General features: G+C 33.3%; 1 protein-coding gene across 1 annotated transcript in view; it reads right to left on the bottom strand.

The window, feature by feature from the left end:
- Positions 1 to 2,077: 2,077 nt before the first annotated feature.
- Positions 2,078 to 18,684, bottom strand: part of HERC4 (HECT and RLD domain containing E3 ubiquitin protein ligase 4) — a 115,891-nt gene continuing 99,284 nt past the window's right edge. The window contains 6 exon segments of the mRNA XM_079135765.1: positions 2,078 to 2,731; positions 4,002 to 4,104; positions 8,832 to 9,015; positions 12,394 to 12,476; positions 15,036 to 15,102; positions 15,641 to 15,807. Coding sequence (XP_078991891.1) covers positions 2,523 to 2,731; positions 4,002 to 4,104; positions 8,832 to 9,015; positions 12,394 to 12,476; positions 15,036 to 15,102; positions 15,641 to 15,807 — 813 coding nt within the window. The 3' untranslated portion in view covers positions 2,078 to 2,522.

Genomic DNA, 18,684 nt, shown 5'->3' with positions numbered 1-18,684 from the left:
CTCTACAACTGAGCTATGACCCCCAGCCCCATCCTTTCTGACTTCTAACACTCCGCGTCTTCCCAAGGCCAACCTGAAAAAGCAGAACCCCCTTATAAGAAGCCTCTAGGCTCAATTTGTTCTCTGAAATATTTCATTAATTAGATAATTTAGGAGGTGGGAATGTGGAATGTGGCTCAGTGCTAGAGTGCTTGCCTGTTGTGTGTTAGGCCCTGGGTTCAATCCCCAGCACTAGGAGAGGGAGGGGACTGGCTTTATAAGGAAATGTGAATTCTTTAACAGAGGAGGTTGGTAGAACTAAGGGAAAGCTTTGGATGGGCAAAATGCAAAAGAGCTGGGGAGTGAGCTAGAACAGGAAATGCTTGACCTTGCCTTCAGACAAGTTTACACATGTTCTTCAGGTAAAGACTGCCTTATGTACATTTCACTTTGATTCTGGTCCTTTTGCTAAATTGATACTATCCTTACGAATGGATCCTGTAAGAAGGCTACCACCATAACACTTATTTGTTACATCTGTGTGAAGACCAAATATTTTCAAGTTTAGCCAACTCAATAATCAGTCTATGACAAAATAAACTCAATCTTTACCTACCTGTTCTCTACTTTACAAAGCAAAGGAGATTTTTCTTAATTTCATAAAGCAAATAGCAAGTTGGAAAATCTTCAATGGCATATTTTTAAATCACGAATCTCCTTTCTGTTAATGATGCTATTTTACAGTCTGCAGTAACTGAGGAAGGAAAAGAGTATCACTTACCCAAGTTAAGCTTTGTACAGGTGTGCTCCCAGTTAAGCTGCTATGTCCTCAACACAGAACTGTGTTAATCCAAAGTGGCGGCTTTTTCACAGATGAGCTTTATGACATACAAAGTTTACTAATGAAAAAAGCACCTCACACATATAATTTGGATAGTCACCACTCTCAAGGAATGAGTGCACAGGGAAATGGTATATCCCCAGGTACATGAAAGAATTCCCATAGGATAGAATGCCACTTCAAGGAAATTTACCTTAAGAAAGAATGCTATTTTTTAGTGCTTTATCTATAAAAGGCACCTATATAGCTCACCATTTTTTTTTTTAAGCTAAACAACTTCTGAAAAGTACAGATCCACAATCCCTTATTGAAGTCCTTGTGCTTATTTGCATTTTGGAATTATGAATTTTAGCACATGTAGCACTCTGTGAGGGTCATAATCCCAATTAGTGAATACCATAAATAACCCCAATGATTCAGATCAGGTGTGCTATAAAATAAGATGTGAAAATTTTTTCAGGGTTTTTTATTTTGGAATTACAGATAAGAGACTAGACCTCTACAAGACAAATTTATAAAGGAACAGGAACAATTAAAAATATTAATAAACTCCCTGAGAGCCCACTTTTTGAAGAATTTTGAATCTTCTGAGAACCACTGAAAGTTTAAATTAATCAAACCAATAAATTCTTTATTATTTAAACAGTTTTCACGGCATATTTTTATAAATTTAAAAAATAAATATTTGCTTTATAGCAGAAAGTCACATGTATTGCATCAACTTGCTTTTACAATTTAATGACATAACTAAGCATCAGCACCATAAAACTTGTAAGATTTTTTCTGAAAATTCAAGGAAATATTTCTAAAGCACTAAAAATTCTGACTAAATACCACAGCATCAATAATTTTGGAAGCTATAATCCAGTGACTGGTTTTCACACTAGCAAAAGTTTCTATTTATGGCAACTGTAGAGATAAGAGTTCTTCCATTTCTAAATATAAGCTTTCTGATAACTTCCAATCTATCAGCATCTCAGGATTCACAAAAGGGGACAGAACACAAGTTTTTTTTAGTATAACTCCTATTTGTAAACTCAGTTTGCACAGATATTTATTCTAGCAAATAAATCAAACTCTTGTTAGAAACATGCTTTAAAAAATAAATGAAGTGGTAATGGGGATTGAACCTAGGGTCTCACACATGCTAGGCAATTGTTCTACCACTGAGTTATATGCCCAGCTCAGATACGAATAAATCATAATTTTTAACCCTTAGGAGTGAGCTCAGTTCAATTATAACCATAGAAACTGTACTGGTATCAGAACATAACTATTTTATTACAAAACTTAACATTATGTACAAAATGGAAAAATAATCAAATGACTATTGCAGGCCAAAGTTAAAGGCTTTTCCACCCAGTGATTGAAGAAAAATTAAGCAACATTTCCATGCACTCAAAGATCATTCTTGAAATATGCAAAGTCTTAAAATTTATGTTAGTAAAACTTTAATGTATTCACAATACTTGTATGTTTATGAGGAAGATGGGAAAAAATCCATGGTTCTGTACAATAAGTTTAATATTAACAGTTCACTTTTCTTTAATATTTTTTGGCTTTCATGAATACTCATAGCATCAAACATTTTGCAAGTAGGAATTATAATAGTACCTCTGACACTTTGCTGAATTCATCACCACAAGAAAAACACAAATAGTTTAATGCTTTTGCACTAAACTAAATAGTTATAACTCTGAAGTTATATTAAACTGAAGCCTTCATTGTGATCAATAGCTTGGATCAGTTTAGAGCGTAGAGTTTCTTTTTCTGTATATTTTGGAAGATCTAGAAGATTAAAACAGGTGTGGGAAACTGGGAGATATTCCTCACCACCTCCTGTTGACTGGATGACTAGTTTCAGACTCTTCATACCAAGAATAGGAATTCGATCACTACCTGTCAAAAACACTGCCAGGGAAAAAAATCATTCACACAACAGCATACAGTAACTAAGAATACTTAGTGCAATTGTATAGCACAGCTTTACGTGAAAACATCTGCTTTAGGGTGGAAGCCTTCTTCCAGAATTTGTGGAAAATTTTCAAAATGCATAGTAATTACCTACCTATACATATATTTATTTAAAAGTGTAATCTTAATATTGGTACACAACAAGTGCTCAATAAACATTTGATGAATTAATGACTACTGTTCCTGACATTTTGGAAGCCTTTCCTTAGAACTAGTTAATAAACCAAATAAAAAAATGCAGGTTTTTTTTTTTTTAAAACCAATCCCTTTTGCTGTTTGCTCCTGTTACTTTTGATGAAAAATTGGCAACAGGGAGATAAAACTGAAATCACTTTTCAAATAATAACAACAATTTATCATCCTTATAATATAGAGGATGTATCAAGCAAGATTCATCCTGATATTTGGCAATTCTCAAGAAGAGATTGCCAAAAATGTTCTTGGCAACAGCAGGGAAGACTAAAGGGAATGTCACTGATTTAGAACATAAATTCTGACAACTTAAAAATAGGGCTGGGCACAGTGGTGCAGACATGCAATCCTGATGACTTGAGAGGCCGAGGCAGGAGGCTGAGGCCGAGGCCAGCCTTGCCAAATTAACAAGACCCTCAGCAACTTAGCAAGACCCTGTCTCAAAGAAATAAAAAGGGGTGGGGATGTACCTCAGTGGTAAAGCACCCCTGGGTTCAATCCCCAGTACTACTCCCCTGCCAAAAGGTCAAATTTCAATTGGACTGATATTTTAACAGGATGAAAAACACAATAGATGTGAGACTGTAAATGGGGGGAAAACTAAGATCTGAAAAAGAAAAGATATTTTCTACAGAAATTCCCAAGGTTTTGGTGTGGAATCAAAGAGAAAAAGAAAAGAAACATAGAAACAGATTCTCTAAAGATCTTTTTAGAAAGTCTAAAAGGGATTGTACAATCCCAGTTTATTTTAACCACCCATGTTGATTCCTCTTTTTATTTCTTAAAACCCAACAATATTTTGGAGGCAAACTGAACTTAGTCTTTGAGATAAAAGAACACACGCATTAAGAAGGCAGGCTTGTTTTTAAAGTAAAAATTATTCCAATTTAAGATTTTTAGGATAATACTATAAAAACAAAATTAATCAACCAAAATGAAATCAGTCAATATTCTATGAGAGTAAGTTTACTATTAAGATTCCCACCTCATAAAATATAAAACTAGAAATACTTACACAGGAATTGTTTTTTCTTTTCCAATGGTAATTCGTGAAATACTTCCCAAAAAATTTTTATTGTAGGATGTTCTGCCCAATATTCCCCTTTGTATTCTGTATTCTAAAAACAATATAATCTTTTATTAGGATTAAGGAATATTAGTTTTATCTTAATCTGACGAATTGGCTTCCTCACCCATAAAGCAAGCCACCATGGTCCAGGAATCTGAAACCTGTGCAATGCAGACGATTACCCAAAATTTCCTGGGCATTTTGCAATTTGACACACTTTAGATTCCATGAAAAAGAGAAAAGCATGGGAACCACCAGAAATCTCTCATCACTTCCCAGAACATGAGAGAATTTTCATAAGGAAATATCTGACTAAGGATAAACTAGAAATACTAAAAATACTAATAATCATGTTAAATCCTTTAAAATTATTTCGACATGGAATTACCAATAATTATAAAGTTTTCTTCGTCATGTTATTTTTACATTGTATTTCTCCTTTACAAAAAGTGCTAGTGAGAGCAGCACTATTAATTTTCTATGATAGTTTCCAAGATGGTCCCTAAAAAGCCTCCTGGTATTCATGTTCTTGTGTGGTCCCATCCCATACTGAATGGGCCTGACCTATGTAACCATTAGGGAACTTGATATGAGACATGGATGACTTCTGAGGTTAGATCATAAACAACAAAAACAACCCTCTGTGCCTTTAGTCACTCTTTTAGATCACACGTGGGGCGACATGTCAAGAAGACACTCAAACAGCCCTACTACAGAGAGGTCATTATGGTGCCAATAGCCACATGACTACCAACCCTCTTTGAAGCTAATATTCTTTTATCAAGCCTTTGGACGACAGTGGCGCCAGCCAATATTGTGACTACATCATCAGAGATTCCCTGAGCCAAACTAGCTAAGCCATTCCTGAATTTCTGACCCACAGAACTATGTAAAACAATGTTTTCTGTTTGTTTTTGTTTCGTTTTGTTTCACCAGGGATTGAACCCATGGGCACTTGACCACTGAGCCACAAGCCCAGTCCTTTTTTTTTTTTTATTTTGACACGCGGTCTCACTACATGGCTGAACTTGCAACCCTCCTGCCTCAGTCTCCTGAGTCTCTAGGATTACAGGCATGTGCCACCATGCCTACCAAATGTTATTTTAAAACCATTAAGTTTTGGGATAATTAGAACCAATAGGACTAACACATTTTTCCCCTTCCAAAAATATCAGTACTAAGAGAAAGGGGATAGGAAGAAGGAAGGAATAATTTACATTGGAAGTGTTCTTTAAAATCTAGCCACATCTGGCTTTAACATTCAATTCTTAAAGATCTTGCTAGCATCAGGATCTTTGGACAGATGATATAGATAAGACTTCTTCAACAAGTTCATTTCTATTCTTTAGGGCTCAGATTAAAATGTCACCTAGTTCATTCACTGATTTAGTCAACTGATTTATAATGAATTTTAGTTAAAAGTTTTAGACCATGGGGAAACCCCAGTGAATGAAGTCCTTATTTACTTGCAGAATTTCCCATCTAATGAGTCTTTTCCAGATTCAACAAGCCTGGTTAAGTTCCCCCTTAAGCACCATTCACTAAACCCTTTGTATTCATCACAATTCAATTAAATAATAGTTTCCTTATTGTAGGGCAAAGACTATGTCTCAATCTGATTTATTATCATCTCCCCAATTTGCTGCATAGGATCTCAGTAGAGGCTAAATAAATATTTGCTAATGGGTTTTTTGAATTGTGGGCTCTTGCTATTTGCAGCTATGACTATCTCAATCACTGAATTCTCAATTATTCAAATGTGCAAAATAAATGATGTACTTGTAAACAATTCTGGAGAAAATAGCTTGATTAGAAAGTGATGCTAAATTTATTGTTTGAATTTAGACTATGAGCATGTTAGTGGGGAATGAACAATGAGAGGTGGATGACTAAAGATCTTTATTCTTTTACAGCTCTAAATGGTATGGGGAAAATGTGTACATAGTTCAGATTAAGAATATTTAAAGCCATAAATCATAATTAATGAAACAGATATACAATGGAAGAAAATTAAGTATACTAAAATAAACCCCCCAAACTCCTGTCTGACTAAAAATGGGCACTTCCTATCAATTAACTCTCCAGGCAAGATTTTAAATACTTTTAGTACTTGATACTCCTTTAGGTGCTGGGGATACAACAATGAACAACAAAGAAGAAAAATTCTGCCCTGGTGGTGCTTACTCTGTGGTGAAGGGAAGAAGCAACAGTAAAGACAAAAAAGTAAAATTTATATTATGTTAAATTCAAAGAAAGAAAAATAAAACAGGAAAAAAAGAAGGTTGTGTATGTGGGGTGGGGTTTACAATTGTAGACAAAGTTACCCAGGGAATGTCTCTGAGAAGGTTGAACACATAAGGGAGGTCAGATCAAGAGCCATTTGGAATGTCAAGGTGAGAATTCCAAGCATAGGGAAAAGGAACAGAAAGGCCTCAAGACTAGACTGTGCCTGGAGGGTTCTAAGCTCAGCAAAGAGGCTAATAAAGCTGAAGCATAGTAAGTGAGGAACAATGATTTAAGATCAGACAAGCAGGGACATATTTTGTGAGATCTAAATGATTATGAGAAGACATATCATTTTCTTCAATTTATGGTGATTAAAGGCAGAGTCCATTCCTAGTGGGGGACCTCAAAGTTAGGATCTACAGGCTTCTTCTCTTGAGCAGATCAATTTCCCACCCTCTAGACTATCCCTACCCTAACAACGATGAAAACCTTCAATCTTCCTCCTGGAGCAATTAAGCCTGGCCACCTGCCTTGAGTATGCCACCTCAGTTTTACCTGTTTCTCAGATTCTAAATCCTCTCTCAGGTTGTTGTCTTTTGCTTGGTAAGAGAGGGATTATGAGGGGGATCAATATTCTTTCAAATGGCTTTGAAGTAATTCTGCTTTTAGTCAGCTCTAAATCCTTGCCATTTTAAATAACATAGTATACAAATTCCTAAACCTTTCAGATTCTAGGGTATAAAATGGGTTAAGAGAACCTGTGCCTCTGAAGACTTAGAATTAAATTTTCTCTAATCTAAGTCACTTATCATCATTATCACTGATTTTCCATCCTTTAAAACTAGTTTCTCTGTTCATTCATTATATTTCTAGTTTATGTTCTCTGTATTCCTATTTTGATTATTTATTGTCATTCTAATGAGATTTTGGAAAGGAACAGAAATAAATGTATATTCCACTATGTTTAATTATAAGTTCTAATTATTTTAAAAAATTTTAAATATTATTTCTTATCACACACTGAAACTGGCTTTTTCTGGAACATATATAGTTCTGGGAGTTTTAAGCATATGTACAGAATCATGTGAACATCATCACCATTCTGATGCTGAAGTTTCATTACTGTTAAGCTAAGAAGTCTCCTGTGCCACCCCTTCTGCAATGGCACCCTCCCTCTATTCCCAGTCCCTTATTCACCATAGCTTCATCTTTTCAAGAACATCATGTCAATGGAATCATACAGTATGTAATTCCTTGAGACCGGCTTCCTTAACTCAGTATAAAGCCTCTGAGAATCAGATGACTGCTACAAATATCAATAATGCATTCCCTTTAAATAATGCTTAGTAGTATTTCTACAGAAAAGATGTACCATAGTTGGTTTATCCATTCACCCAGTGAAGGATATCTGGGTTGTTTCCAGTTTGGGTTTGCTTGCAATAATAATAATAAAAATTATGATAATGATAACAACAAAAATAATTATAGTTATATATAATAATAAAATAATATATGATAAAACAATAATTATATTTGTATTTATGATGATGATTATTATTATCATCATCATTATTGTCAGTGGTGCTTGGGATCAAATCCAGGGCCTCGCACATGCTAGGCAAGTAATCTAGTATTGAGGCACAGTCCCAGCCCCAGATATTAAAAAAATATTCATATCTATCTCTATTTCTCTCTCTTTTTGATCTCTGATTTCCTGGGCTAAGATGACCCTCCCACCTCAGCCTACTGAGTTAAAAAAAAAAAGCCATATATTTTTAAACTGTAGGAAATTCAAAATGCACATATCATAAAGTTTACATCTTAAACATCTGTAAATGTACAGTTCAGTGGCATTAAGTAATTCACACTGTTGTGCAATCACCATCACCATCTATATCTAAAAGTCTTTTCATCTTTAAAACTGAAACTCTGATCATTAAATAAGAATTCCCTACTTCCTTCTTCATTTACAGATTTTTAGGTAAACATACCTTGGGGATTAGGATCACTAGATAATACAGCAAATATATGTTTAACTCTATACACTGACATAATCTAGCACTTTTACTAAATGTTAAGTGAAGAAATACTTGAGAATTAGATAGAGGAGAAAATCTACTTAAACTTTCCCAACCTTTTCTTTAAAGATAAGTTAAGGCACCAGAAATAAAGATCATAATCATTATTTCTCTGCTAAAAATTAAACACTGATATTCATCAGAGAAAAAGTCTTGAGCATAATGCTTTTAACAGTGGTTTTCCTAGGACTGAGGCAGAATGAAAATCCAGTATTTTGTCTGGGACTTCTATTCTGATTGTGATACAGATGACATTTTTCTTTATTGCTACCACCAAACCCACCAAATACCAAACTGCTACCCCCATGAACAGTTCAAATCCATTCGGAGTGGAACAAAATAGTCTCCCTATTAAATGAAGTAAACTGTATAAAAATGGGAAATACATAAAAGGGCAGAACTACCATCAATAAGCCATGTTCTTCTTCTGTCTTTTCATTTACATAATTTCATAGATTTGTTTTATTCCTACCTTTTCCAATTCTTTCCAATCATAATTTGTATTTCCAATAACCATTGATTGTAGTTCATTAGGCTGGAAGAGCAGAAGAACTTTTCCTCCACAGACCTTATGAAAGCCAGCATGAAAAGCATCAAATAAGGAAGCTACTGATTTATTGAATATGTAATCCACATAAGCATCGACGAACTCCTGCCTAAAATGAGAACAGACATAAAAATCAATTATGTTTGAGAACATATAATATAGTCTAATTAAAACTTTGCTCCTACACTTTTTGCTACTTAACTGTAAAACAGAAAAATATGAATAGGGCTCAAAGGTGACAAAGTTTTTATGAACAAATTATTATTCTTAATCCATTAAAAAAAGATATACCCATGAAGCATTCATAGTTCTTAGGCTATTCCTAACAGAAAAATATTATTTCCTAATGAACAGAATGATACAAATGGCTAACAAAATAATTTTAAAAGTCACAAATTACTGAAAATTTATGTGAGTCACCTCACACACATCCCTAAAAAAGTGATCTGTTACAAATACTGTACGATGAAAAAAATGAGAGCTTTGGGACCCAGATTATTTGATAGAGCAGCGGTCTTTCTCATTGGATTCCAAGGAATCTGAACAAAATTTATTTTAAAACACCACCAAGAAGCAAGTACTAAGTATTCTTTAAGGATAATCATTAAAAGATTATTAGTACATTTTTCTTCAAATGTATGTGTAGTATACAGACACACAGTTCTCTTTGCATCTTAGGATACAAAAAATATAGCACAGAAAAAAGGGAAACTTCTTTACCCAGTAACTAGAATAACAAAAAACTTCATTCAATTTGTTTTGCTTTGCTATTCACAAACATTTTATGAAGGAATTTGGTTAAATAATGACAACAGGTAATGAAGGTTGATTTCAGTATTTTATACCCTTGTCTTGCAAATAATGTTTCTGTAAATGGGAATACTAGTAAATTTAAGAATCTACAATATCCTTACCAAGTTATAAAGTAATCCCAAACTGAATTTATAGGGAGGGGAAAAACTGGCTAACCAAGTCCATTGTAAAATATAAAACTGGTGGGTCTAAGGAAAAACCAATAGCATACATTATTAGGGATCAGATGAGAAAAAAGTTAATTAGGTAAGGCATACTTTTATAATCCATTCACTTAGAAAGTTAAATCATCTTATACTAGATATTAGTTAGATCCTCAAGCACAAAAGGCTAAATAATTTTATGCACAGACATACTTTTTGTCAAAATTCTTAAAATCATTTCTCAACTCAATAATATGAATGAAATCATTTTCAGGAATTATTAGTGCAACAATAGAAACTTTTTAAAAGCAGGAATAAATCTAAATCACAAAGTATATAAAAATCTTAAAAAAAAAAAGCTAGAAGTGCTTACAAATTTTTTTTTATCATTTTAACAACAGCTTTATTTTGATCAAGGTAAGACATATGCATAATTTAAAACACTGGTAATAATAATCCTAATGGTCAACATTTACTGAGCACATACATGTGCTAGGTAGGTCCTATCTTAAAATTATTGCCTCACTTAAACCTCAAAATAACCCATGAAGTACATATAATTGACTATTCTATTTTATAGAAAAGACGACTGAGGCATGGAGATATCAATTATTTATTTAAAGTTACACAGTTTCTAAGTAGTCTGATCAGGATTACTATGTTTTCACATATGGATTCACATCCCTGGCTAAAATCACTAAGCTAGCTTTGTCTGAAGACAAACAAGAAAACAAAGCACTCTTGTTTTAATTACCAGGAATTCCTATTATTTGAAGCCAACATTTGTATGTTAACTCTTTTTTGCTATTCCTTTTGATATTTGTCTTTAAGCATCTGCCAACATAGTTCTACTGTTATTCTTTGATTTTCCAATTTTAAATATTATACAATGAAGTGAATACTTATTGGGAAAAGTGAAGATTTACCTTTTACTTAACTGCTCTGCTTTCACTTTTCCTCTCCCAAAACTCTCATTTTATAATGATTTTTGGTTCAATATTCACTATTAACATTTTAAAAATTACAAATATTATTCATGATTAAGCAGCAGGGTATTCTGTGTTTACCTTTTCTTAAAACAAAAATAATAAAAACCTATTTCCTTTCATGTGCTACTTTATCCCTAACTTCTCCAACATAATTGTCAATTTCCTCCATACTCATTCAAATATATTAGACAGCATCAGCTGGATTTTTCTCTTCAAACTCTTGATCTAACCCAGATTAACTCTTTCTGAATCTTCTACACAGCTATTATTCCTTCTCTTTACCTCTCTCCTATCTTGTATCCTGGACCTTTTTCTTTCCTAACTTATTTCCTTGTTTAGGTACAACACATCTGAGAAAGAAGCATCAGAAGTAGATTCTCTGAGAACGTGTACATATGAAAATGTTTACATACAACCACATATTTGATCATTTGAATATAGAATTAAAAATAATTTTTCTCCCAGAATTTTAATCTTCTGGCTTTCCAGTGTTGTTCTTACAATTCTGATGATATTCTGATTCCTAATTCTTTGTATGCTGTCTGCTTTTTTCTCCTCTGGAAGGATTTAGTTCATCTATTTTGCCTTGGCATGTGTCTTTTTTTCTACTGCCTATGCTTTCAATCTTGAAAGACATGTTGTTCAGTTCCAGGAAGTTTTTTGCTACCATTTTCTTTGACAAATTTCCTTCATTTCATTTCTTCCAATAAAAATTTCCTCCCAGTTTTTAAAAGACTCCATCTGGATGTTAGCACGTTTACTGATTTCAGTTTCTTTTAAAGTTTATCTGTTATTCTGCATTGTTCTTGTTCCTTGCCATTTTTTTTAAACTTTTTTGATCCTTCCTTAAATGTCTATTCACTGGCTATCCATTCACATTTAAAAGTTAGGCAGTTTCTTCAGAAAAAGATCTTCTAATACACAGGGTCCAGAAAGAAAGAGCTGTAGAATTTAACTTCATCTCCCTATTTTAGTTCAGCCCCTTTTCCCATAGCTATACCTAGGTGTTTAAAAACCACAGTCCCTTCAGCAGAATGTCTTTAGAAGGTAAATTTCTTATCTCCTACATTGGAGGCAGCCATTTGGCAGGTTACAGGATGTGTTAAGGGAAAGGTTTCTAACTGCTTCTTATAAAAGCAGTTTACAAACTCCATGCATTTTACAAAGATAAGTTTTTTATTCTTAGTGCTTGGGCCTTTGTCCTACAATATGAACTGGTAGTCTTCTTGGTAACTCCACTCCATTCTATGTTGCAGCTTTCTCTGGTTTGCAAAAGTTAGCAACATTTTCTGGCAAAAATTTTCTGTAGCAAACTGCATTTGTACAATCTCTCCTCACTTTTCTTTGTTCTTTTATTTATGATCTTTTCATTTCTTTATTGATGTCTTAAGGGCATTTCAGGAGCAGAGGCAGATTACTTCTTCATTAGACAGTCCAAGTTTTACCTGAATAAAAACTAAGGGTTGTGACATGTTTTTAAATACAGAAAAAGATGCCCTATAACCTTAATCACTCCCACTGATGCTGCTATAATTCACTTACCTATTTTGTTTGTTTACAGCTGTGTCCGCACCATTTAGAACCAGTTCTTTCACTTCTGTTGCACCAAAGTTTTCAACTGTGATCTATTAATTTAAATTTTTAAAAAAAGTCAATGTCAGACTCAAAACTTAAGAGTATTTTAATAATCTATTATATTCTTCATTTTTTCTCATTAGATATAACTAATAAATTTGAGACAAAATTCTGCACCATTGCTTATTTATGAATGCTGCTTAAAGCCAACACTAGAAATTTTCATTCTCTAGTAGTTTGATATCTTACTATGACTAATTAAAAATTACCAAGTGTTTGGTTACTTAAGCAAAGGAAACAGAATATATTGTGAACAAAACTTTAGACTACAGTAGAAAATTAGAAAGTGTGTTTTCCTTAGATGAGTGATTAAATGCAACTATCAGAATGTATTCAAATAAGAACAGCTATGCTTTCTTCTCACATGACAACTACTATTCTCCCATATTCCTCTATCTGCAAAGTATGTTTAATCACAGGTGGTTTTTTTCAGTTACATATTAAAGTGGTTTAGAAAGATGGTTGATTATTTTGCACCTTTTATTTCTCCTAGTAGTCTATTTTTTAAACAAACATTGCCATTCCCACTTCTATATCTTTTCTTTATTCCTTTTTGGAATATTATCCTCTTTTATGAAAATTTACCATTTGTAAATTACTCTGGTAGAAGAGGAACAATAAGAGATGACTACATCCCTGCTCTGAAGTTTACTATTTAATAAAAGAGGAGAAATGTGATATATAAACAAATCATAAATAATGCTATAAAATAGTGAAATGAACAAAATTTTACCAGACCACAGAGGAAGGAAAGTTTAATTTTACCTAGAGACAGTATAAAAGACTTTAAGAAAGAAATGCTATTTCTAAAACACGTAGAAGGATGGGCAGTATTCCGAAAGAACAGAGGGGAGCAGGATTTCAGACTGAGTACATCGATTTAACAAATGGATAAATATGAGAGCAATTATCAAGTTCTGAGAATATATGGCAAGAGGCTCTTAAAAAAAAAAAAAAAAAAAAACAAGCAACCAAAGGTATACCAAACAAGACTCTGTAGTATAATACAATTTGGTATGAATGGAGGGATACAATGGAAGTTTGAAATAAAGCCAGAGTACAAATGTTTTTATGCCCATTCAATAGCTTTTATTCTGTAAGCAATGAAGAGTCTGAAAAATTGAGAAGAAATGACAATGGGAAGAAATGTCTGAATTCCCATTGTTCTTGAATACATTAAAGTTTCACAAACTTAAAATAAAAAATATTAAAGAAAAAAAAAGTTTCACAAACTTGACGATTACAAGCTAAGGATTAAACTGCTTGATAAATCAATCAACTATAAAAACGGGAACAAAAATTTCACAGAAAATAGGAAAAATTTCAAGAATTTTTTTCTGGAAAGACTTATGAAAATAATTTATTTCATCTTAAAATCTATCAATTTTTCTTATACATGCAAAATTTGCCAATTCTTAAAACGACAAAAAAAATGATAACTTTTTTTGAGGGGGATACTTTTTTATGGAAAAATTGTCTAACAGCAGAATATGGTATTTTTTTTTTTGGTCAGCTTTGACAAGAGCATTATATGAATTGTTTGAGGAAGAAAAACAAAAAAAATTTTTAATAGACTGAAGGTTTTTACCATTTTTCCAAGTGTGAAATTCAAAAAATGTTCCCTTCTGAAGTGCCTTATCATCATCCTTGCTGATTTTCTCTCCTTTAATTGCCAACGGGTCTATTTCTGCCAGATTCTCATTTGTCAGTGGCTTTGTATGTGACTAGATCAGTCATTCAACATCCCTTTTTCACTTACTTAACAAAATTTTGCATCTTTTACAAGGTGTGTGATTTCGTTTCCAAATAATACTACAATGTATTTGCATTTGTACCACACTAAATCATCAAACAGTATCATACTAAATCATCCAACAATGAGTAAGACATGATGAACAAGGACAACTATCAGTGTGAAGCAGAAAGGGATGTATCTGGGGGAATTAATCTTTAAAGTTGCAAGGTTATTAGTAACATTCTCATGTTACAATAACCTCTTGCTTCTCTTTAAATGCAGAATCAGAGTTCAAAAAGGAACATTTGGATAAGGATCTTTTGTATTCATATCTTTTTGTGGGGGTAGTACTGGAGATGAAAGGGGCCTTGAGGGATGTATGCAAATGTTCTGCCACTGAGTTACAATCCCCAAGGCCCAGGCTGAGCCTCAAACTTCTGATCTTCCTGCCTATGCCTTCTCACTTGCTGAGATTACGGGAGTGCTCCACCATTCCAGGCTTTATAAATATCTTCAGCATAATAATAAAGTATATGAGGTTTGAAGTCACACAGCTGGATTTAAATATTGACTCTAACATGTAATTATCATTAATTTCAGCTTCCTTCATACGTAAAATAGGGTAATACTAACCTCACAGGACTACTAAGGATAAAATGAAACAACACATATATTGTGTCTAGTACATAATATATGCTCAATAAATGTTAGTTAAAGGGTTAAGCATCACACCTGTCAAAATAAAACCGTAAGGTAAAACTGTTAAATAAAAAGGATGATGAATAATCAGGCTAATCTATGTTTTTCAACTTACTGTAAAATTTAGACAAAATGTTTCCTCTATATCATCTTCTGGATAATCCAATAATTGTTGCATGCTTCTGTAAAACAAGGTATGTTTCTTTAAGGTAAAACACCAAATTTGAAAAAATTTTACATATTCACAGTAGAAATGAGGGTGTAATCGGAAGTCCAAATAAATTATTTAACCACTCTCAGAAAACACTATCTTCCTAAATTTATTATCCGACAGTCGCAAGATATTGTTAAATCACTAAAATCAAGCACTGAAGAAAAAACTTTAGACATTCTACTGAAAAAGTTAGGCTTTATATAGGAGATTAGTCTTTGAGTAGAAAATTTTGATTTCAGTAACATGATGTGCATTCCTTCATTTAGAAGGTCATTTACTTCAGAAATTTAATAGAAACAACAAAAATTATTCCTAGAAAGAAAGTTTTCTGTACATTTCCCATTTCTTACCTCCCAAATCCTACCCTTGATTTTTTTTTTTTTTTCTTTTGGTAATGCTGGGGATTGAACCCAGGGCCTTGTGCATGCTAGGCAAGCACTCTACAACTAAGCTATATCCCCAGACACACCCTGGTTATTATTATTATTTATTTTTTTACAACTTACCTCCCAACATCAGGCATTAGTTCCTTCAAATCATCCAGGGATGGTTTCTTTTTAAGCAGTTTCTTATACAAAGCCAAAGGAAAATGGAGGTCCACAATAGTGAAATTATAAATTGCTAATCCACAGATGACACCAATCAAGTGGAACAAATCACTGTCTTCAAATGTCTAATAAGGAAAAAAAAGGTCAGACTTATCTTCCAAGTTAAACATTAAATTTTCTTCTGTTTATAAAAACATTGGGCACAGAAAATTTTGAAAATATAGAAAAAAGTAATGAACAAGAGAAAAGTTCATCTGCATTACTATCTCCATGGTATAATATTGCTATTAGAATTTTTATACATTTCTATTCAAAGTATTTTCTATAACTTATGTATATATTACTTCACAACTGGCTCTTTTCCAGAAATAAAAGCACTTCCATGCTACTGAATAGTAAATTAGACTGGAATATATGTAGCTCAGTGGTACAACATTGGTCTGGCATAGGCAAAACTCTGGGTTTCATCTCTAGTACTATGTAAACAAAAAAGTAACACTAAATTTAAGGTAAAATGGGTATTACACCTTTTTTCTAATTTAAAAAATACATATTATTTGAAAACTTTAAAAATCCATGAAAAAGACAATATATCTGCAATCTAGTCATTCTGAAAGTAGAAGGCAGGAGAGGTGGATACTCTGGGGTGGAGGTAGTGGGTATTTGACCAATATATGATACATGAATGTACAAAATTATCACTCTGAATCCCATTAATATGTATAATACATGTTTCTAAAATATTTTCTCATATTTCCATCGACTATAAGTACAGAAAAATAATTGAAAAATACTATATTCAACTTTTATTTCATTTTTCCAATTAGAACATGAGTATTTTTGTATGTCATTAACTGTTCTTCTGGAACATGGTTTTTAATAGTTGTATATTACATCATGCAAAAAGTATGATGATTTGCTAAACTGGCTATTTTACTACAGTTGAACATATAGATCAAAACAAAGCTTAAAAATAAATAAATAAAATAAATAAATCAACATTTAGCTGGGAGGCACATGCCTATAATTCCAGCAACTAGGGAGGCTGAGGCAAGGAAGATGGGAAGTTTGAGGCTGGCTTCCACAACTTAGCAAGACCCTGTCTCAAAATAAAAAATACAAATGGAGGCTGGGGATGTAGCTCAGGTGGTAGAGTGCTTGTCTTGCAAGCACAAGGCCCTGGGTTCAATCCCCGGCACCGGGGGGAGGGGGAGGAGAAGGTCTACCAACTAAGAAAAGTCCAGGTTGGACCAGACAGAATTTCAACCGAGTCTACAAGACTTTCAAAGAAGAATTAACATCAATACTCCCCAAATTATTCCACGAAACAAAAAGAGGGAACCCTTCCAAACTCAGTCTACGAGGGTGGTATCACCCTGATACCAAAAAAAAAAAAAAAAAAAACCAAAGACACATCAAGGAAAGAAAACTTCAGACCAAAATCCCTGATGAACACAGATACAAAAATACTCAATAAAATTCTGGCAAATCGCATACAAAAATATACTAAAAAGACAGTGAACCACAATCAAGTGGAGTTCATCCCTGGGATGCAAGGTTGGTTCAATATATGGAAATCAATAAACATAATACATCACATCAATAGTATTAAATAAAAGAATCATATGATTATCTCGATAGACACAGAAAAAGTACTTGACAAAATACAGCACCTCTTCATGTTCAGAAGACTAGATAAAGCAAGGAGAGTAGGAAGATGCCTCAACATTGTAAAAGCTATTTATGCTAAAATCAAGGCCAACATCATTCTAAATGGAGAAAAATTGAAAGCATTCCCTCTAAAAACTAGAACAAGACAGGGAAATGCCTTCTTTTTCCACTTCTATTCAACACAGTCCTTGAAACTCTAGCCAGAGGAATTAGACAGACCAAAGATATTAAAGGGATACAAATAGGAAAAGAAGAACTCAAATTATCACTATTTGCGGATGACATGATTCTATATTTAGAAGATCCAAAAAATTCCACCAGAAAACTTCTAGAAGTCATAAATGAATTCCGCAAAGTAGCAGGATATAAACATCAATACCCATAAATCGAATGCATTTTTATATATAAGTGATGAATCCACTGCAAGAGAAATTAGGGGGAAAAAAAAAAAAAACCCTGGGGAATCAATCTAACAAGATGTGAAAGACCTTTACAATGAAAACTACAGAACACTAATGAAAGAAATTGAAGAAGGCCTTAGAAGAAGGAATGATCTCCCATTTTCTTAGATAGGCAGAATGAATATTGTCAAAATGGCCAAACTACCCAACGTGTTATAGAGATTCAAAGCAATTTCTATTAAAATCCCAATGACATTCTTCATAGAAATAGAAAAAGCAATCATGAAATTCATTTGGAAAATAAGAGACCCAGAATAGCCAAAGCAATCCTTAGCAAGAGGAGTGAAGCAGGAGGCATCACAATACCGGACCTTATACTATAATACAGAGCAACAGTAACAAAAATGGCATTGTATAGGAAACAAAACAGACATGGAGACCAAAGGTACAAAGTAGAAGATACAGAGACAAACCCACATTAATATGATTATCTCATACTAGATAAAGGCACCAAAAACAGTGGAGAAAAGATAGCCTATTCAACAAATGGTGCTGGGAAAAATGGAAATCCATATGTAACAAAATGAAATTAAACCTCTATCTCTCACCCTGCACAAAAATCAACTCAAAGTGGATGAAAGACTTAGGCACTAGAATAGAGACCCTGCCCCTAACAGAAGAAATAGTAGGCCCAAATCTTCATCATATCAGTTTAGGACCTGACTTCCTTAACGAGACTCCTAAAGCACAAGCAGTAAAAATAAGAAACAATAAATGGGATGGATTCAAATGAAAAAGTTTCTTCTCAGCAAAGGAAACAATAACTTGAGAGAGTTTACAGAATGGGAGAAAATCTATGACACACACCACAGATAGAGCACTAACCTCCAGGATATATAAAGAACTCAAAAAAATTAACACTAAAGAAAT

This window comes from Sciurus vulgaris (genome assembly GCF_902686455.1).
Source record: "Sciurus vulgaris genome assembly, chromosome: 4".
Taxonomy (NCBI): Eukaryota; Metazoa; Chordata; class Mammalia; order Rodentia; family Sciuridae; genus Sciurus; species Sciurus vulgaris.
The sequence above is the reverse complement of the archived record's forward strand: the minus strand, read 5'-3'. Positions and strand labels throughout refer to the sequence as shown.